The sequence below is a fragment of the Cyrtonyx montezumae genome, unplaced genomic scaffold (genome assembly GCF_038088225.1).
Source record: "Cyrtonyx montezumae isolate F1298 unplaced genomic scaffold, pur_monq_1.0 scaffold_2, whole genome shotgun sequence".
Classification (NCBI taxonomy): Eukaryota; Metazoa; Chordata; class Aves; order Galliformes; family Odontophoridae; genus Cyrtonyx; species Cyrtonyx montezumae.
In genome coordinates, this window is record NW_027071936.1 from 63651823 (window position 1) to 63672903 (window position 21081).

At 48.5% G+C, this 21081-nt stretch overlaps 2 protein-coding genes across 2 annotated transcripts in view; one reads left to right on the plus strand and one right to left on the minus strand.

The window, feature by feature from the left end:
• EIF2AK3 (eukaryotic translation initiation factor 2 alpha kinase 3) overlaps positions 1–3131 on the minus strand; it is a 37403-nt gene extending 34272 nt beyond the window's left edge. Inside the window, exon 1 of the mRNA XM_065735936.1 lies at positions 2813–3131. Within this exon, the coding sequence (XP_065592008.1) occupies positions 2813–3060 (248 nt within the window). The 5' untranslated portion in view covers positions 3061–3131. The remainder of the gene's footprint in view (positions 1–2812) is intronic.
• Positions 3132–7888: 4757 nt separating this feature from the next.
• RPIA (ribose 5-phosphate isomerase A) lies at positions 7889–20843 on the plus strand. Its single transcript, XM_065735957.1, has 9 exons — positions 7889–8158; positions 11047–11107; positions 12717–12772; positions 15356–15415; positions 16468–16532; positions 16640–16708; positions 17215–17356; positions 18676–18775; positions 20721–20843. The coding sequence occupies exons 1-9, from the start codon at positions 7973–7975 to the stop codon at positions 20816–20818; spliced, it is 837 nt and encodes a 278-aa protein (XP_065592029.1). The 5' UTR covers positions 7889–7972; the 3' UTR covers positions 20819–20843.
• Positions 20844–21081: the final 238 nt, after the last annotated feature.

Consider the following 21081-nt stretch of genomic DNA (forward strand, 5'->3'; position numbering starts at 1 on the left):
GAAAGAGAAGGTAGAAACACAGCTGTGGAGATAACCTAGGGCAGTAGAAAGGACAGATCCTAACATCACAGGGTGCTATGCCTCCTTCCCACCTCATTTCTCTAATTCTTCCTGCTTCCATTAAACCTTAGTAAGGAATATTTTATGCCTCTGTGTCCTTTCACACAATCTTTCCTTACCAGATACAGATATCAGCCTCCCCCCAAGAGCCCTCATCGTTGAAGCCTTGCCACCCAACGTGGCAACTTTCTGAACTTACACCCACATCATGTCCTCAGATAAATCATAAAGTAACTGCACCTAAGTTTTAAGTTTGGCCCATATATTTTTTATTTTCATTTTTAATATTTAAAAAACACGCCTTCAGGGAGAACTTCAGTACCAACAGCACACAATTTTTGCTTAAATTTTTCAATCAAGGGAACCTCTGTACCTACCCTAAAAGCCCCCAACACTTTCTAGGTGCTGCAGCACTACTTGTTACCTCCATCAGCAAACAGTTTGAGAAACAAAGTCCATTTTTCCAACTCCACCTGCTTGTTGTTTGCAGTACTGAAAGCATGAAGTGGTGACAACAAAAAATAGAAGATTTTCCCCAACTTTCAGGTGTTCTGATCAAGCAGGAGATTAACAGTCTGACAATCTATTTAAGTGGTTACTTCAGGAGACTGCTTCACTCAGTTTAGAGACAGGTAAGCCACTTCCTTTCTGTCGCCCCACTGTGCTATCTTAAGCTTACTGTAGCATATTATGCCAAATACTTACATCAGCAGCATATGGTTAAGAAAATGAAATTTTATTCTAGGTTAGAAAGACTGGGTTTTATACATCTTTTTGCAAGCTGTTGCTTATCGCAGTTGAAGTACTCGGTCACTGACATACTTGAAATAGAATTAGAGGATCATTAAGGTTGGAAAAGACCTCTGAGATCATCAAATCCAATCCCAGCCCATTGTGTCCACATCTCCACAGCTCTTGAACCCCTCCAGGGATGGTGACCCCATCACTTCCCTGGGCAGCCTGCGCCAGTGCAGTACCACTCCTGAGAAGAAATTTTTCCTAATATCCTTCCTGAAATAACAGTATTCTTGATTCCAGCCTCCTGGTAAACAAACATCAGTAAAAAGACACTCGTGGTTTCACCTTGTCTCTAGCTAGAGATCCAGAGCACATTATGAACAAGGTAATGGAGGAGGAGAACATCTCTCCTGGATCCTTACAGATGGCCAGCAGAAGGACTCAGGCAAACGACCAGTACAGTAGTGCATACAAAGATACCAATGTGAGAAAACATCCAAATATACTCCCCCTTCAAACACACCACATCCTGAAGGAGTCTCTATAATCAACTGAAAATCTGTTTTCTAATTTCCTCTCCTCTTTCACTGATTTGTTATTAAAGTGCAGTTACAATGCTCCCTCTCAAAACTATGCAAGAGACCATTAAAGGGTTTGTCACACATTTATAGAAGGCCTCTCCTGGGATTCATAACCCCTAGCTACCTCCCATGAAGAAGAGCACAGCAGTCTTTGAGATAGGGCAGCCTGAACTCAGCTCTGCTCTACTTCATGTAAGCAAAGTCTCTTTTACCTACAAACAGAAGAAAGGGGCCAAGACATAAAGGGAAGATGTCAACAGGACAGCAGAACACTGATTTGGCCTGTCCACACACTTCTGCTGTGCAAAAGAATTATATCTAGCAATGAGTTATTTTTTGTTACTAAAAGAAAGCAGAACATATAATTGCTTAAGTACAATATTTACTGCTATTCTTGCTTCAGTTGGAAAAAATAAACCCACAATCCTAATTTTGGACTCAAAAACAAAAGCAATTTGTGGCAGGACAAGTTACAAGAATGTGTCAAACTCTGTCTACTCCAACTTCAAAACCTGCACGACTGTAAGCAAAGCAAACTAGCAATCATCATATTTGCTTTCTCCTAAGAAAGAAAAATTCCTCAAAACCAGTTACATTTATTTGCCTACAGCGAAAACAGTTTAAAGAGGGTTTTTTTTCAGCCCTTGTTTGCATTACAGGGATATTTTGTAGCTGAAGAACAATTAACTCAGGGGAATAGCCATCTCACAAATACAGATGAAAAAAATAAAGCAGGCAAATACTATGGCTCCATGATTTGACAACAGCAAATCTATCCCAATGAGATAATCAATGAGAGAATCCCTACATTTAATCTTAGGCTTAAATTGTCAGACTGAACATCTTTGGTGCACCTCCATTCGACTCCATAGGTATAGACCAGAAACAATTGTTTCTAAGTACTTTCGGTGGTAAATAAATTAAGGTCATATTGAAAATTGAGTAAACTAGACAGGATTTTGACGGCTTGAAACACAAACGGATGGCTCCTGTTGCTGACAGGCAAACAGATCTGCTTTACACAAAACAGTACGCAAAGTTACCAGCCAGTTTTGTGCTCGGGTACACAGCAGAAAGCTCCGGGCTTCTCACGTATAGGAAGCATTAAGTCACGCTCTTCTTCCTTTGACTCTGTGGTTTATCACCTCATCTGCTCTCAGCCAATTCCCTAGCACACAACGAACAGCCCAGCAAAGCCGCCGCGCTTGAGTCATTCATTAAAGCCACCCGTCCGCCGCAGCTTTTCGTTCCCTGTGGTCACGAAGCGTTCCCTTTCAACGCTCTCAAAGTTGGCCATCGGGCAACCCCGTCCCCACTCGCTTCTCCTCCCTCCCAGCCCACGGCATCGAGACTAAGAGCCCGTCCCCAGGGCGGGACCAGGCCGCAGCGCCCTCACCCCAACCCCGGTCCCCTTCACGCAGCTCCATGCCCACCTGCCGCCGCTCCGGGCCTCCCCGCTGCCCTCCGCCTCCTGCTCTCCGAGCGGCGCGGCGGCCACGTCGTCCTCCACCGTCACATCGGCGTTTGCGGCCGGCAGAGCGGCGGCGGCCGCCCCCAGCCCGAAAGCGGCCTCCGCCACCGCGGCATGGCCCTGCGGAGCTTCCTCAGCGCCCGCCGCCGTTCCCAGCAAGACGAGAACCGTGAGGGCGGCCAGAGCGCTGCGGCACCGAGGGCCCCGCATGGAGGGGCCCCGCCTCAAGGTAGCTTTTAGGGCATGAACGCTGCCAACGCCGCAAACGCCGCTGCGGAATGGGCACCCGGCGCCCCGCCCGTTCGCCACGTACCGGCACCGCCGTCGCCGCCACCCTGCCCCCTCGCGGCGAGGAACGATCCCATTGGTCCGCCGGCGCGTCACTCTGCCCGCCGCTTCTCTGCCATTGGTTCAGCTGAGGGGGAGGGAGGGAGGAAGAGGTGTTTGTCAACAGAGCCTCCGGGCCAATCGGATTCACGCCGCTCTGTCCCCTCCCTTTCAAGGCGCGGCCAATCGGAAGCGCATGATTCACCGAGCTGCTCGCGGATTGGTGGAGGCGGCGCCACCACATGTGTCGCTGACTGGAGAGCCGGGCTGCTCGGCCCCGCCCCTTCCCGGCCGGCCCTCCGCCGCTCTGGAGACGTGGCTCTATGTCTGTGTGGGCTGGGCGGGGACGGCGGGAAGGGCTCGTCGGGCGGGAAGGTGGCGACGGCTCCCTCAGGAGAAGCGCTGCGTGAGGCGCTGGTTTTACGTTTCCCTCCGAATGAGTGATGAAAATACTGACGGTGGCTGCGATCCTGGAGCGATCCCGTTAGGAGTGGCTGTATTCGTGGATATGCAGCCACGAACATCTATCTGCGTGTATATAACTGCGCGTTATAACCGTCTACGTGTATATAACCAGGAACATCTGCATGGCCAGTGTCTAATAGATGCCGAAGTGATGTTGCATTACACCGCTTTTTCCTTAACATGTGCTGTAAAGTATCGCTCACTGCTTTAGAACTGAGTCAGGCCCCATTATTTGGTACTTGGCCAGCAGTTCTTACCTCCACGTTTGCTGTACATCACCCACTGCCCTTTCTGAAGGCACGCACTGTCCTGGCACTCTTCATCGCTTTCTAGAGTCTCCCCCTGGACTTTCTAGGTTTACTGAGGAGGAACACGAAGGATCCTGGCAGCCAGCTCTTCTCCAGCTCCTGGGTCTCAGTTATCCCTAAGAGCTTCACTGATTACTAATGGACCGAAATTCTCCACATCGCTGTTAACGTAATTCACCCACACGTCCTCCTGCTGTAGATCATAAATGTTCAGTGAAGGCTTCTGCGATCATTATTGACATTTGAATCACGTTCATCCAGTAATGGGCCTGTAGGAGAGTTTTTCTGGGATTCTTGCTGTGCTCAGCCTTGCCAGCTATGGATTTCCATTGATGCGCTTTGCTTCCAATAACTGCTCTGCTTACCATCACTTCTCATTTATAGCAATGTTTTTTTATTTCCTCCATTTTGGCTATTTATCTCCAGCCCCCAAGGTATTTTCTTTCTTGATTTTGCAATTGTGGTTCCTTGGCCACTCAGATGAACTCCTTTTTTTTTTTTTTCTTTTTTCTGAAGATCTCCTAATTGTTATTTATAGACTCCTTTATAGATTTTACACCAAATCTTAGTATTGTGCTATGCTTTCTGCAGTAACACATTTATTTTCCTACTATTTTTCCAGCTACTTAGGCAATGATAATGACAAAATAACCCACTGCAAGTTGCAGGATATATATCTCCGTACTTCACTAGGCCACCACTTTTACCTTTGTGCTGGTTCTTGAAGGTTTATTATGCTTATGGCAGCAACAGCCTTGTGCAAGTGTCCCTACCACACCCACGTGTATTAACTCCTTGTCTTGTATTTCTTCCCATCCCCCTGTCCCAGATCAGCAGTCTGCCCATTTCTGCCTTTTGTTTTTGGAGGCTGCAACAGTTTACAAGCGAGTCTTTTCTTCTAGATTCCCCTTTACCACTGCAGCATAAGGAATAATAATTGTAACCTAAAAGCTATTACTTTCCTGTTTTGGAAATGTATTTCTCTGATCGACTGATAATCTTTTTCAGAAATCCTTAAGCCAAACACTGCAGTACAGCAGCATAATTTTCTCTGTGTTAAAAACTTGTGTCAACAAAGCCAAACTTCCTGCTTTTTGCAAAGCATGACTCACATGCTGCTTAGTCTGAGTGACATAAGAGATCTATTTCAATCATATGACAATAACTTCAACCAGCCGTTTATCAGGAAATCAAAGGCTGCACTTGCAGGGCGGATGGATGTTAATAGGAATGACGTTTTACCTAACTCCACTGAAGACCTGCTTGCTTTTCTTGATTAACTTGCTCTTAGAGCATCGAGGCACAGCAGTGAAAGCTCAGCGTGCCACCTCGTGGCTGCCCTGCTTCAAGGGCCATTAGAAGTCTTCAGAGTTTATAGCCTGTCATTTCCCCCAGAAAAGCTCAGAGCCTCAAAAAGATGCATATATTGTAATTAGTGAGTCACCTCTTCTGCTGATATCTTTTCATAAGCAGAATTCTATCAAGCGCCAGGTCAAAGCAGAGATGAGAAGTGAAGTAGGTGTTGCACAGAAGAAATGCCACCCCACTGGAGTTAAAAAATCAGGTGGGAAGAATGGAATTGCTGGAGTGTAACTGGAGAAGCAGGCTTGGAGAGCTACTGCCAACCAGAATAGGAGTTTGCCTGGAGAGATGAGTTAGATGTGCTTTAAAATGCTAAGTCTTCCACTTGGTTTCTCTAGTGTGCTGGTGAAGTTTCACCTTCCTAGGTCTTGATGTCTTTCTTTGTCTGTTTCATGCTGTTTATCAAATGAGCAAGTCACACAGCTAACCTGACACTTGGAGGCTGCTGTGCCTTCACTAGGATTTCACTCCAGTTAGTATGCGTTTTGCAGTAGCTTTAAGCAAGGCGCAGTGTGCCACAGCCTTCCCACTGCCAACTGGCTGCTCTCACTGCCTTCCTCATGCAGGCACAAGGTCGGGAAAACTGTTTTTAGTTGTTTTATTGTTCAGGAAAAAATAAAAATAAAAACAGCTTCCTGCCAATGTGTGGAAGTAGCAGGAACCCTTGGCAAGGGATAGACTGGAGGGTGGGACCACTTCTTTTAGGGGACGGTGCTCAGCCAGAGCAGCTTAAGCTAATTATAACATTCCCATTCAGAGTGTTCTTATATGTAAAGTTTGGCTGAGCCAGCTCAACCTCACCTACCTGGCAAGAAACTGCTCTTGTTGCCTTTGTGGCAAGGTGAATCAGTTCAGCACAGGGTCAGAGGCATGCCAGAGCCAGTGCACTCTATATACCCAGGACCAGAGTGCATGGTGGGTGAAGGGTTTAAAGAGCAGAAGCCTCCCTTTTTGTAAACAGCAAGCTGTTATCTCAGCTACTGTGTAATTTCCTAATATGTAATTTCAGCCTCAGAGGATTCAGGATTCAGCGCCCAGAATCGTGCAGCCGCTCTCCCAGCCTGGTAGTCCACGCTCCTCTACTCTTCAGTGAGGCATTTTGCTAGTGTTGACATCCTGTTTGGCAAGGAAAACAGCTGTTTGAGCAGGTAAAGCATCTCTGTACTGAAGCAGAGATGAGAATTGGCTCCAGGAGAAGATTTGACAAGGGGCAAGCATTGTTCAAAATGACCTTGAGCCCTTGACTATCACTCAACTTAAGGGAAATCCATTTCTTGAAGGTCTCGTGCTCTCTTTTTATGCATAAACAATTCTCAGCACGTTAAATATTCTGGGAAGGGTTTTCTCGTGTTCTGACCTGTAAGGCCAGTGGATAAATTTGGCCAAGTGGGAGAAAATGACCACAGGAAGCGGCACTGTGTGGCAGTGGAGATGTCTGTGTTCCTCCATGCACATTGCAGGCTACGTTTCATCCCAAAGTCACTGTAAAACCTCCAGCAACGTTCTTATTTCAGGAGAAAATCAGACATTTAGGATACTGAAAGTAACAGTACCCAAACCAGTCACCCAGTTCGGTTAGAACACTCACACAGTGCTGAAGAACGTGGTACTGACTCTTCCTGAGATATATATTTCACCACACGTGTGTATTTGCACTTTTAACGTGCAGCTTGCATGCTAACAGGAATCTCCAAACCACCCTTAACTGCAACTCACCTGCTCAGTGCAGAAAGGTATGGCCTTCACTCGCCCAGATAAGCCTGGGGAATGATAACAGAGCCTTTGTTGAGAGAACACCCCATTGTTTGAAGGCTGGTGTGCCTGCCCAGGGAGAACAAAAGGAGACGTTTCCAGCCTTTAAAAATCACAGCAGAATTGGAGAGGTTGGCAACAAAACAAAGTCAGTCACACACAGGATTTTTTTTTTTATTTTTCTAGAAAGTCAACAGCAGCTTTTCTGTTGTGCAAATAAAGGACCGTTCTCCACTCATTGTGCTCTGACCTTGTACCTGCAACTCCCATCAGCCTCAATGGGATTTTGCAACCCACAGAAGGCTTTTTTTGCTGCCTATCGGTAACTGCTTATCAGAAGTTTCTCACGATAAGGGCGGTGAGGCACCCTGCCCGGAGGTGGTGGTGCCCACCCCCGGTCAGCCCGGAGGGGCTCCGAGCACATGATGGAGCTGTAGGTGTCCCTGCTCGGTGCAGGAGGGTTGGACTCGATGGCTTTTAAGGTCCCTTCCAACATCTTTCCCCGTCTCTCCTGCAGGCCCCTTTGGGTACTGGAAGGTCACGCTGAAGTCTCACCAGCGCCTTCTCCAGGCTGAACACCCTCAGCCCGTTTCCATCGCAGAGTTACTCCATTTTCTGCACATCCCGATCCTCTCCAACTCCTCCAGGTCCTCCTGGTGCTGGGAACCCACTGTTAATACTTCTGTTCGCCCTACAGCACAGCCCCGACCCTCCATCCTCAGCGGCAAACCGCTGTCCAGCTGCCCGGCCATGCATTGTGGGAGCTGTAGTTCGCGGCGTGCCGCACTACAAATCCCAGCCGCCCGAAGGAGGAGGAGGAGGACGGCGAAGAGGAGGAGGGAAGGAGCCGGCTCGGCCCAGGCCTGCAGCCCGCACGGGAGAGCCCCCCGGGGGCGGGCCGCGGCGGCATGCGGCTCCCCGTCCGGCTCGGCCCGCTCCGCAGCACGCCCCTGGCTGCCCGGCCGCCGGGGAGGGGCAGGGCCAGGGCCAGGGCTGGCGGGCGGAGAGCATTGAGCCGCGGGCGGCCCGGCGGCAGCATGGCCGAGGAGGCCAAGAGGCTGGCAGCCTGCGCGGCGGTGGACAAGCACGTCCAGGTGAGGCACTCGGGGTTTCTCATCCCCTGCCCTCTCTGCTTCGCCGTGGGGCACCCCGAGCCGGGTCTCGCGCGTCTCCTAACTTTCCCCATGCCCGCCGCTGGGAGTTGGGCTGTGGGGAAAAACTCGGGCTAACTCACCCGTCCCGAAGCTTGGGGTGCTCTGAGCTCCGACCAGGGTGCTCCCAAGTCTCCTGCCGGGCTGTAGTCGCCCTCTCCGTGCTCGGGTCGGGCTGGAGCTGCGCGGGTTGATGGTGAGCGCTTGGAGGGTCAATGGTTAAAGCTGAGCCGTTTATTGCAATGTTTGCTGTGCAAGCTTTGTTGCAACAGCAGTGATGAAAGGGTGTCAAGGCACTGCCGAGGAGCCCACTGTGAGCATTTGGGGGGAAAAACCCTTTCCCGCTGCCCCCAGGCTCAGTTGCCATTATGCTCTGTGCTGTCCCGTAAACTTTTCACTTATTTTACAGCCTCTTCTTGTTCCACCAGTGCTCTCCAAAGCTGTCTGGGGCTGCGGGAACCTGGTGTGCATCAGCTCCTGGCTGAAAGCAAACCCCAGAATTGTGTGTTTTGGGTTTTGCAGCATGGTGCAACTCCTAAGTCTGGGCTTTGTTGCTATTTCATGGTTAAACAAACTTTGATTGATATTTCTGTCTTCGTCCCAACTGATTAAAGTTGAGGGTCTCACTAATGATTCAGTAAAATAGGCAGCAGTGGGAGTAACATTGCAATGTTTGCTCTGAGTTGGTATGAAGCAATGGTGGAGAAGCAAGTTCAGAGTTCCCTCTGAATAGCTGGATACTCTCAGCTATTGCAGAAAATCTGTCTCTTCGGTTCCCTTTGGGAGGGTGCTGCTGCTTTTTGCAGCAGTTTTGTGCTTGGCCGTTGCTATCACTGTTAGCAGAAGGAGCCATATAATCTTCAAAACTGCAGACTTCAAAAATGCAGCTGCAGTCTCCATGTGGAAGGTGCTGTTGTGTTCATATATCGTTGTTCAAAACAAGTCTCTCCTGCTGGACTCCAGCTTTGGCGCTTTTATCTTTTCTTACACCCATCCCAAAGAGAAGCTTGTTGGGCAGCCCATGGCAGAACCTGTGAGCAGCTGCAGGGATCAGCAGAGGAGAGCTTTTTGTCTCTCTCTTTTTCTTTAATTAAGGGTAGGTACAACTGCCACAGTGAACTGAAGATACCTAAGAGGAATATGAGGCTCTCACTGTCCCTTTAGGGCACTCAATAAGCTGTCCCAGCCCTCACAGTTGAGGGCAAAGAGACTAAAAAGCTTCATGCATGGCCAAAAAGAGCAGCTCCCTTGCAGCTCCTGTGCTGGGCTTTGGCAAGTGAAACCTAGAAACACCAGGAGCTATAGGGTTTCCCCTGTGCTGCTGGCTGTGTTGCAAGCATATTGCTGTGACCCATTGCTTTCCCTATTGCAGAGTCACGGTGGTTAGGAAGGGCTGGAGCTGTTGTGTGCTGGCTTTCTGAGAACTGTTTTGTTTTTTTCTAAGCTTTCACTGTTCAGAAGTGAGGCAAATCACTAATCCTGAGGGACTGCAATGCTTTGAGCCCCACCTTTACAGCATTTCAACCAGCTGAAATGTTGCTGGGACACGAGCCTGCCTGGAAATGTGGTACTGTCCACAACTTGTTGCACATGGAGGATAGTTCTGAGCTGCTTAACATTCAAGAAGTGACATTCAGCAGCTCTGTGCCTGCAACTCCAGCTGGGTTCAAATTGAGCATCTGAAGTCTCTGTAGTGATATTGTACCTCCTTAAGTCAATTTCAGCTTTGGATCCCATCCAAAGTGAGGGCAATTACACTGAAAATGAGTGTGTAAGAGGCTGCAGGTAGCTCTGGCTGCATGGGAGGTTGAGAGGATAATAACCGCAGACTTATACAGAGCGTCCTCTTGGGAGGCAATAAATCCATGCACTTTCAGCCTGTGGCATGCTTTAGAAGTGTGTCTGCGTTGTGGATGAGGCCACAGTGATCTGAAAGCCAGACCAGAAGGAGAGAAAGCCCGGGGCTGAGCTGTGATCCTCTCCAGCACACGCTGCTGGGCTCACCTATCTTTCAGGCGTCGCTGGACTCTCTTGCAGCCAGTTATATGCTTCTAGAGGATGGTATTTATTATCCTCTAGGAACCACTGCTCTCCTCTTTGCATCCATACTGTTTACCAACAGTACTGTTGGCAGCAACCCGGCACTATTACTATGCGGCTTCTTTGGGAGATGTTATCTTGAGGTTGTTTCAGCTTTTTCCTCTGTGGGTTGTGTAGAGCTCCTGGCTTTCCAGCAGGAGCAGCTGGATGGAGTGCTGTGTTGCTTGCCGTTTTGCCACAGAGCTGATGGTTTCCTATCACCTGCTTTCAAAAGGAAGTCTTGTCCCATGCCAGGGCTGGGGCTTGTTTCAAAGCTGCTGCTGGCTAGCAGCACTCAGGCTGAGCTGCCAATTCCTGTGCAAGCATGGTGATGTGAAAGCTGTTTCTCAGTCTCCTTCCTCCTCTGCACTGGGTTTTTGTGGGGGAGGAAAAGCCCTGTTTCCTTTTGACTGACCTGATCACAGTCCCTCAAGGATTAGTTGAAATTCAAACTCTGATGTGCTGGTGCTGCCTGTAACAGCAGTGAGCATGCATTGAACACCTCAAGAGCCAGGGCATAGTGGTGCTTAGTAACCATGTGTCCTTTAAGGAGTGGGTGAGTTGCTTAAAATCTTGCAGCTGCCCTCTCCTAGAGCAAACAGCAGCCCTGCCATCCTGGAGAGAGTTCCTTTCCGTGTCTGAAACACGCTAGCACGCTGTGTCCCCTTGAATGTATCCAAAATACGGAGTCTATTGGGAAAAGTAGAAGAGGGCCCTTTAACAGCTCTCCTCTGTTTCTCTTTGATTTGCAGAACAACCAAGTTCTTGGCATCGGGAGCGGTTCTACGATTGTCCATGCAGTGCATCGATTAGGTAGGATGCTCCCCTGCTGCAGGAAGTCCTCTTGTCCAGCTGCCCCTGGCTAATTGAAAACCGACCCTAAATGATCAGGACTGGGAGCTCATGCCTTAGGGGTATTCACCCTCTGCTTTGTCCTTGAAGCTGAAGGTTCGTGCTCCAAATTGATTAACACAGAGACCTGAGCAGGGAATGGTTCCCTTGACTTTGCTTGCCAGGGCTGAGCTTTGCCACCTGCTCTCCCTGGAGGGACAGGGAATGAACTTTACTGGCACCCACTGCAAACTGGAGCTAAAAACCTCCTGTTTCATTCCAGCTCTGCCATGTCTTGACTTGCTTTGTGGCTTTGGGCCATGCAGCTGCTCTGCTTCTGTTAACCCATTTGTATGCAGCTCACACTGCTTGCTTACAACCACGATATTCACACTGAGGGTCCTGCTGAGGTGTAAGCAGAACAAGGGATGAAATCTTACTGTGCCTTTTTTATACTCTACAGATAGATTGATCTGCTGGCCCTTAGGGACTAGTTAGCTCAAGGTGTCATTCTGAACAATTCAGCCTGTTTGCAAAATATTCTAGAGAGGCAAATGAAATTTTGCAAAGCAAATGGGAAGATAATTATCATCATGCCTCATTACAGAGCTCTAAGTTTCTTTTCAGCCTTGGGGCTCCTGTTTAGAAGCAGAGCTCAGAGTGTCCTGTCTGTGTGACCCCAGCTCCTTGGGCAGAGCCTGCCCCGAGCAGGGCTTAGAGCTGAGCAAAGGAAACATGGGATCAGGGTGGGACCTGCCTGGTTGCACCCACATCACCCCACGCACAGATTTGTCTGGGAGGTGGCTTGAGAGCTGCTATTCAGCTGTCTGGTTTTGGCTCAGTGTTACAGCCATTCTCCACTTCAGCACTGGATCAATCTCTGAACAAATTCAACTTTTTGAATCTACTGAGTTCTAACAGCACACAGCACTGTATATTGCATTTTAACTCTGGCAGTGGGGTTGCCTTGAACTTTATAGCCCACCTGTTTGCTCTTTTGCTGACTCTTGGCTTGTTCCTAAGTATTATATTTGCTAAAATAACATTTTGTCCATAATTATATCTTAGTAATAGATTTTAGTCATTTGAGGTTAACCTCAGGGAGGAAATATTTCCTCCCATTTAGTGCAATATTTTATTAGCCCTTTGTCTGCTTTGTTTTTAAATGTTTCATAAGAAGTGGACATGATGTCCCCAAGGCAACCAGCCAGAAAACCTCTCAGACAGCTGCAGCAGCTCTGCTCACAAGGAGCACAGCAAAACTTGTCTAATGGAGCGCGAGTGGGAGTGGGGTCTAGTTCCCAGGTGACAAAGCACAACTCTTGCTCTGTTACTGGAGGCACAAAGGTTAATGGCTGTGTGTCAGGGGCTGGGTTCAGATGGGTGTTCAAACATTTCTGTGGAAAGGGAGCCTTAGCTCTGCAGGGTGGCACCTGTTTGAGCTTTGAGCGTGACTGAGTTATTTGCAAGCCAAGCAAGTAATTGCAGTGATTCAGAGGGGCTGTTCCAAACTGAGATTTCTTAAAGAGAAAGCTGCTGTGGTTTGTTATGCTGCGGTGAACAATCCGGGTCTTCTGCTTTCTTCCTACAGCTGAGAGGGTTAAACAAGAGAACCTGACAATTGTCTGCATCCCCACGTCTTTCCAGGTAAGCACTTCCCTGCTTGGTTTTATTCCAGTCCAGGTGCTTTCATACACGGTCATTCCTTTGACAGTGGTGAACCAAGCACGTCATGCAAAAATCTCCTTCGATTTTGTATCAGGCCCAGAAAGCTGTGCAAATCTTGTGTTTTCAAGAGGAGTTTGACTGAGCACATCAACTGGGTTTTGCAAAACATTGCAGAAGAGACATCAGCTTAATTTCTCCTTTGCAGTGCAACTTTTGCAGAGATCACTTCTTACCAACTTAGTTGTTGAGAAAGATGGTGGGGAGAGGGAGAATATTTTACCACTGAATCACATACTGCTGCTCAGGAAGCTTTTGAGCTGCTTCCATACCTTCAGGCAAATGGCTTTGCTCTGTGCCACATTTCCCTGTGGTTAGAACGTGCTGCTGATGGGCAGCTGTGCACCTTATTCCCTTAGGGCAAGAAGAGGTGGCATCACCAGCTGGTGGGACAGAGACCACCCACAGGGTTTTCAAAGCTAAGTGGCAGTGCCCCAGTCAGTGAATTGGGCATTTGTCCTTCTCTTGGTCACGGTGTGGATTCTGTGGTTGTACCTTTGTCACTGGGAGGATGTATTATTACTTTGTTTCATACATACACTGCAGTGGCAATTTCAATTTGCTCTGTCTAAAGTGATTCCCAGACAGGGATGTCATGTGTCGTTTGAACCTAAGAGTTCAGTTGTTAGGTCTTACAGATGGTAAAGACCTTTTGGTGAGTGTGGGCTGGAGTCTGCCCTACGCTGAAGTGTTCATGTAACAGTAGGATTTCTTACCAGTGAAACAACATATTTGCTGGTAAAGGATACAGGTAGGTCTTCCACCAGCATGAGCACAAATCCCCACAGCATGGGGCTGCTTCCTGTCTTGTGCAGTCTCTTAGACCTCATAGAACCTTTAAGGTTGTAAAAGGTCACTGAGATCATCTAGCCCAACCTCAACCAGTTAGGGACGAAGCATTCCCAAGTCAGCAAAACAGCATCTTATTTTCGCTACGTACAGGTGTAAATGGCTGCCTGAGGTCACTGGCAAGGAAGAATTGCTTTCAGTGGGCTTTTATTCTTCTCCCTTCCCTGTTGTAAGGTTGGGTTATTCCATCACCATCACTAAAGCTAGTGTCAGGGTAAGTATCCATCCCTTGGCTTTTGTGCTGTCTCTTCTTTTCACCTGGATGTCTGCCGAGAGCACGGAGCGAAACCGATCTTGGCAACGACCTGTCACTCATCTAATCCCAGAAAGACCCATCCTTCCTGCTGGCTAACGTGGTGCCTTGGACTGCATTGGATTCCCAGTGCTGTGCAATGGGGTTAACCTGGTCCTCTGTGGGTAGGCAAGTGCTGTGGAGTTACCACCGCTTTGTCCCCTACTGTGGGAGCTCTGCTTTTGATTCCTGCCAGTCTGCTCTCATCACCTTGCAAGCAGAGAGCCTGAAGAGAGCCACCTTGTTTTCACACTACTGACTCTGAGCCTGTTCTGGGTCCAGCCTGCATGTACAGCACAGTGTTTTTCAATGCTTTCAGTTCCCAGATCCCTGAAATCTTTTTACCTGAGCACCATACTGTGAATGTAAACCCACTGATGGCAGTTGTTTCTATTTTGTGAGCTTTTACAGGGCAAGCCTAGAGCATAGTCTGATGTAGAGTGTGGGTGTTAAAACTGCATGCTATGGAGTGCTACTGTAATGTAAAAGACTGGAATTGTATCTCATTGCCAGGACTACTCCTGGCTAATTCTTGTAACTGTTTCAGGATGCCAATGCATGTAGCTGGTGCACTTTGTTAGCAGGTAAAGCTCACAGGGATGAATTGTAGGCCATGACACGTTTCAATAGCAGAAGTTCAGGCTCCAGAAGAGTTTTGTGCCAGGAGGGAGTCTAACTCATGCAATTATTTGTAAGATGTAAAATTTAACCTGTTCCAGGTTCTGCAACCTTGAACTTCCATTTAAGACAGTGAATGGACCAAAGGGGGTGTAATTCCAGGTGCTTTGTGTTATATTGCCACTAGAGGGGAAACTCACAGCTGCTTTGATAAAATTAGATCACGGCCACCAAACAGCTGTTTCAGGAGGTGTCCCGCATTTATTCTGGGTTATACTTTTCTTTTTTGCTTTTCTGTTGTTTGTTTCTATTCAGTATGAAAAACACTTTCATTGTTAGTCCCACATCGTGTAAATATTTCGTTTTCCTGCTCCCATTTTTCAGCCAGAGGAGATCAGAAGGGGCTCAAGAATCCCATACCTGCCTCCGTGCTTAAATACAGGTGTCTCCTACCAGGCTGATAGCCCCATGCTGTTCAGTATAGAGAGACCTGGACGCAGCCCCATCCCTTTGCACCATCTAAGCGTTTCAGTTCAAATCAGCGTTACTTTGATGAAAAAAAAATCTGGCCTGGAAGCATCATTTCCTCCTTGCCATACATTTCTGCTGCTGATTGCAGCCTCTCAGCAAGCTCAGGATGCAGCACTGCAGCCCCCATCCGTGTGGCAGCGAGGAGAACGACACGACAAGTCTGATTTCCTTTCCTGCTGCTGGTAAATAGTGTTTGCTGTGTTCTTGGTGCACAGGCCCGTCAGCTGATCCTGCAGAACGGCTTAACACTGAGTGACCTGGACCGACATCCAGAGGTAAGCAGGACTGCAAGAGTGAGACGTCACTGACTTTCCTCTAACCTGGTCCTTCATAAAGCTCCAGGGTCGTCTGTCCTTGCTGAGGACAGAAACTCTAGAATGTGAGAGAAACGGCTTAGATTGTTGTTGGATTTATTTTTCCCTGAGCATAATTTGCTCAAAGACCAAAAATCACAGAATCGTGGAATCATAATCCTGACTTGGAAGGGATGTAAAGACCACAGAGTCCAACCCCCGGCTTCACACAGCACCACCCAAAATCCAAACCCCAGGACTGAGAGCATTGCCCAGACACTACTTCAGCTTTGGCAGCTCAGGGCTGTGCCCACTGCCCTGGGGAGCCTGTTCCGTGCCTGCCACCATATGAACCTTGTCCTAACACCCAGCCTCTCCTGGTGCAACTCCGTGCCATTTGCTCAGGCTGTGTCTCTGAAAAAGCAGAGCTTAGCACTGCCCCTCTGCTCTCTGTGAGGAGTTGTAGCCTGCCCTTCAGCCTCCCTCTTCTTTAGGCTGAACAAACAGGGATCTCAGCTGCTTCTCGCATCTCTTCCCATTCAGAGCCTTCACCATCTTTGGAGGCTCTCTAATGGTGTTATGTCCTAATATTGTGGCACCTAAAACTGCACCCAGTGCTTGAGGCAAGGCTGCAGGTGCTCTAAAATCCTAACTGCCGACTCCATGAGGTGACCAAGAAGGGCAGTGCTTGTGTCTGGGTGGTCCCTTGAGATGGGAGGCAGGGTGCCAAGCTGGTGGCCTCCTCTTCCAGCCTGAGGTTTGCAGGCAGGGGATGTTGCATTGCTGAAGTGTTGTCACAAAGCTTTTTGCCAGGAAACCCCAGCTGTCACGCTGATCCTTAGCTGAGAAGACTGGAGGCTGGAGAGACTTGCCTTGCAGGCCAACAGTTGGTTTTGTTTTGCTTTCTCGAGTTTTGCATGCCTGTGGTTGAGCTTGGGTTGATCTCCTTGTGTGAATGACCAGACTCTCATCTCTGGTTGGGGTGACAATGAACCGGGTGAGGTTTCCACACCAAGTTTCCTGTCTTCCTACAGCTTGACGTTGCCATCGATGGGGCAGATGAGGTGGACTCTGATCTTAACCTTATCAAAGGAGGCGGGTGAGCCTTGCTGTCTGTGTGTATGTGTCACAGGTGCTGGGTGTCCTCTGAGCTGCACTGAAGAGCAGGCTAATGTTTTGTTGTTTGTTTTTTTTCTTCCCTTGCAGTGGTTGCTTGACACAGGAGAAGATAGTTGCAGGATATGCAAAATGCTTCATCGTTATTGCTGATTACAGGTAAATTGTTACTATTTGTTGTGTGGAAGGGTTTGGATGGCTCTGTGTTAGGCTGTTATAATCCTTGCAGTGCATCAGGGGAGCAGGAATAGGTGGAAATGAGCTTGACTCCCAGTGCTTCAGCAATTGAATTTGGCTTTTATTTTTCCACTTAATTTTTATCTCAGCAGGCCTGCTTAGAAGTCAGCAGAGCTTGTGGGGAAAAGACTGCTCTGCTTTTTCTGAGCGTAGTGATTGTCAGCACGGAATAAATTTACCCTTCTGTGCATGCAGCCTCAGGGCTGTTGAGTACTTCAATCCTGCTTGTCCAAAATGTGTCAAAACAGGGCTTATGAGCTGAGCTTCATTCACTAAACTGGTTCTTCCTGCATGAGTGCACGTGCAAACTGATTGCCATGCCCTCCAGTGCCTTACACCTGAAGGGTCTGCGAGAAAGAGTGCGACAAGTGCACTGTTAATGGTGGTGACAATGTAATGTCTGACACTGATCCCTCCTCAAACCTCAGGAAAAAATCAGAAAGCCTCGGGGAGCAGTGGAAGAAGGGAATCCCTATTGAAGTCATTCCCATGGCTTATGTCCCTGTCACCAGAGCCCTGATCAAAAACTTCGGAGGTGCTGCGGAGCTGCGGATGGCTGTTAGCAAAGCAGTGAGTGTTCCTGATCCTTGTGCCCAATGGAGCCACCTGAATGTGGCCAAAAGGAGGATCTTTTGTTTGATTAAATCAGTTTCCTTGTGTAATTCCCTTTAATTGTATTAAATGAACTGTGTTTAGATGTCAGGGCTGCTTGTGGAAGACTTATGTCTCCCAGAGCAAGCAGCCCTTAACAAGGAGAAGAGGGTTGGCCATTCTGTGTCTGAGGGATGCTCTGTGTCTCTTCTTGGCCACAAATGACCTGCTGTTCAGAGCATGGGTTGTTGCATTTGTGGAAACGCTCTCTGTTCTGCTGGGTCCTCCATCTCACCCACAAATACTCAATCTGTTGCTCTACAGGAATGTTTAAAGGTTGGAGGGCAGTCTGTGCTGCCAAAGTGTTTTGAGTTAGGCAGGCAGCTCCTGGAGTTCCCAAGCTGCTGCATGCCACACACAGCAAGAGGAGACTAAATTAAAACTGAACCTGCTTTGCCTCCACTGTCACTGTCCTATCCTGGCTTGAGCAATGGGGCTTGAACAACTCACATCACATGGCAAGGGAAGAGAGCACTGTCTGCAGTTACAACTGGAGCTAATGCCTGAAGTCTGAGCACTTGTTTTTAATATGTTTAATCCCCTAGCCCAAGAGGTTGAGGAACTCTATTTAGGAGCCAGATAAGAGAAAGCCAGTTGTCTTCCATGAACTCAAGACCAGCCTTGCTTGGGGAATGCACATCCCAATGCTCCAGTATGAGCTGTGTCCTTGGAGGATTCTGCCTCCTGCTGTCTTACTTCCCGGTCCTTCCTGGCATGTGTGGTCATAAACCCTGCTCAGTACTGCTGAAACATTTTGTTCTCAGCTGTCTCAGCTTTGTTGAAAGGACCCAACTTTTTGTGCTTAAGAGAGTGCTGGGCGCATCTCAGACACCATCAGTCCTTCAGCTCCAAAACCTCCCTATGGCATGCAGCAGCCCACTCGTATCACAGGGGTGGCGAAGTCTTGTTTTGGCTTCAGTTGCATATAGTTGCCTTTTTAGGACATTCCTCCAGTTCTGCTCTTGTGAAAAGGATCCTCTATCCCAGGGATGAGATCATATCAACTTTTTTTCCAGCTGTGTGATTGTGAACCACACGCAGAAGAACGAGGAAGGCGCAGCTGCCTTGGGCAGTGGTTTTGCTTATAGGGTTAATGTTTATGTGGAGCAGTGGACTGTGCCCTTATTTACTTGAAAGATGACTTTCCCTAGACTCTTGCATCAGGAATGGTTCCTGGTGTAAGGCTGTGCTTGGTACAACAGGAGCTCGTGGTGTTAACATATAGGTTTGCTTCCCAGGGCCCCGTGGTGACAGACAATGGGAACTTCATCCTGGACTGGAAGTTTGACAAGGTTCATGAGTGGAGTGAAGTGAACACTGCCATAAAAATGATACCAGGTAATGTTTGTGATGTTAATGGCCAAAAACTAGCTAAGGCTGGGTCCGTACTAGAAATCCATGACGTCAGGAGCTTGGCTAGGAGCATGAGACCTGCTGTCCAGACCAGAGCTGCTTCTGGATCATCAAGGTCTGCCCAGGATTGGTGGCACTTCAGCAAAGCAAACTACAAAGACTGGCTCAGCCCCGTGTGGATATCTTGTCTGGATATTTTGGTGAAAGTCTGCTCCTGAACCTGATCAGCTTTTGGGTGCCTCTGATATCTTTAGAATTTATCCCAGATAGCTGTCTGCCCCTGCTATACATAGCAGAGCTACCATTAGTTTCACTGCTCTTTGTGTCTTACCAGAGCACACAGGAACAGGTTGGGATCCTGTTGGACAAACCTCCACATCTGCACAAAGTGTCAGTGCAATTAAAACACAAAATTGGGCAGAAGCCATGGATTTAGGCTGAGTGAGGTGTCCCCAGTAACTTCAAGCTGCTTCTGTTTGTTGGCTTTGCTTCCCTCAATGCTTATTGTAAGGCTGATTTGCTGAAAACACACCCATTTCCTTTCTGTGGATCTAGGAGCAAACTGCTTGTGTGTTACCTCTGCCTTGGCTTGTCCTGATGTCTTTGCAGCCTGAATAATTACCTGGCACTTGCTCACAGCCGACAGTAGATGGCAGGTTAAGACCTTTGGCAGGAGCAGATCTAAACAAACCACTGCCTGATGTAAATAGACCTGTGGGCACTGCTGGTCTAGGCTGTCTCTGTTGCAGTGCTCTCTACGTTAATGCAGTTGCAGTCCATGGCTGTACAAACACCTGTTTTGTTAGAGCTCTTCCTGTGCACAAGAGAATCTGTGGAGTGGTTCTTCTGAAACAAAACACAGCCTCTCTGCAAGGGCTCCTTGCATCTCAGCCGAGAGGGATGAAGGGGTAAGAGACAGACTGGAGGTGGTTTCAGCACGCCATGGTTTCACCACGAGCTCAGAAATGGGCCTGCTAAAGGAAAAAGCATCTTCCCTACCCAGAAGTGGAAGAGCAGAGCTGCTGAAGCCTGGATATATTGGTGGTAGCAGGGCTTTGGGCACTTTGCACGTGGTAGCTTTGTCCTCTGTTTTGTTTTTTTCTTCCCAGCCCTCTTAGGATGTGTTCATCTGGTAGGGTTAGGATTCAAGGCTTGGCTGTGCTAGCAACCAATATGAGTGCTTATATACAGGTCCTGGACTGCAGCAGGAGTCGTTGCTTTGGCAGGGGGTTGGACTGGATGATCTCTGGAGGCCCCTTCCAACCCCTACAGTTCTGTGATTCAGTGTCTCTGAGGGCTGAAGAGCTGTGCGTCACTGTGAGCTGCCAGCACTGGAGCTGTTTGAGCTCTAATGCTCCAATGCTGTAATGCCCAACCCATCCCTACCATGCCCACGAACAGTGTCCCTCAGTGCCACATCTCCACAGTTCCTGAACACCTCCAGGGATGGTGACTCCACCACTTCCCTGGGCAGTCTGTGCCAATTCATTACTGGTCTTTTCAGATAAGAATTTTATCCAAATCTTTCCTAAGGAGTTTGCTGCTGGATGGGAGCAAAGCCTGGAGGTTTTGTGTGAACCCATGCGGCCGGCTCACGTCTCCCATCTGCTTGGTTTGGAAGCTGTGAGCCCGGGTGCTTATGGGATCTGGCTGTGGCTCAGTGACTGCCGCGAGGTTTATGAGCACCCCATAATTATGTAATTAAATGCAACCCAAAGTGCATCTAACGGGCCACAAATTGCATTGGCAGTATCACATCTGCTTTGTCTTAACATTTAAATGGTTGGGCCAGATGATTTTGATGGTGAGGGGTGGGTGATGTGAACATCACGGGGAACTCTGGGAGTTGTTCCTTACTCTTCTTCCAGAAGATTCCAGCACTGGGGGGGGGGCGGCGGTGGTGCTAACCAGCTGACCAACTCGTTGCCAGGTGTGGTGGAGACGGGGCTGTTCATCGACATGGCGGAGGTGGTGTACTTCGGCATGGAGGACGGCTCGGTCAGCGTGCGGGAGAAGCAGCCCCGCTGATGGCGGCGTGCTGCCCGCTCTGCTTTGCCTTGGATTCAGCTGCCCTAACGGTGCCGACCTGATGCTTTGCCTTAACGAGCAGCGGTTATCACGGGAGGTGGACGGGGAGTGGATCCGAACCCGCTGATATGATACCGAATGTCTTTTTTTAAGAAAAAAACAAAACAACAACAAAAAAAATGATACTCTATTTCCAGATATATAGAGATATATTTTGACTTTACGAGAATGTTGTCTTTTTTTAAAGAATCAGTTAAGCCAAT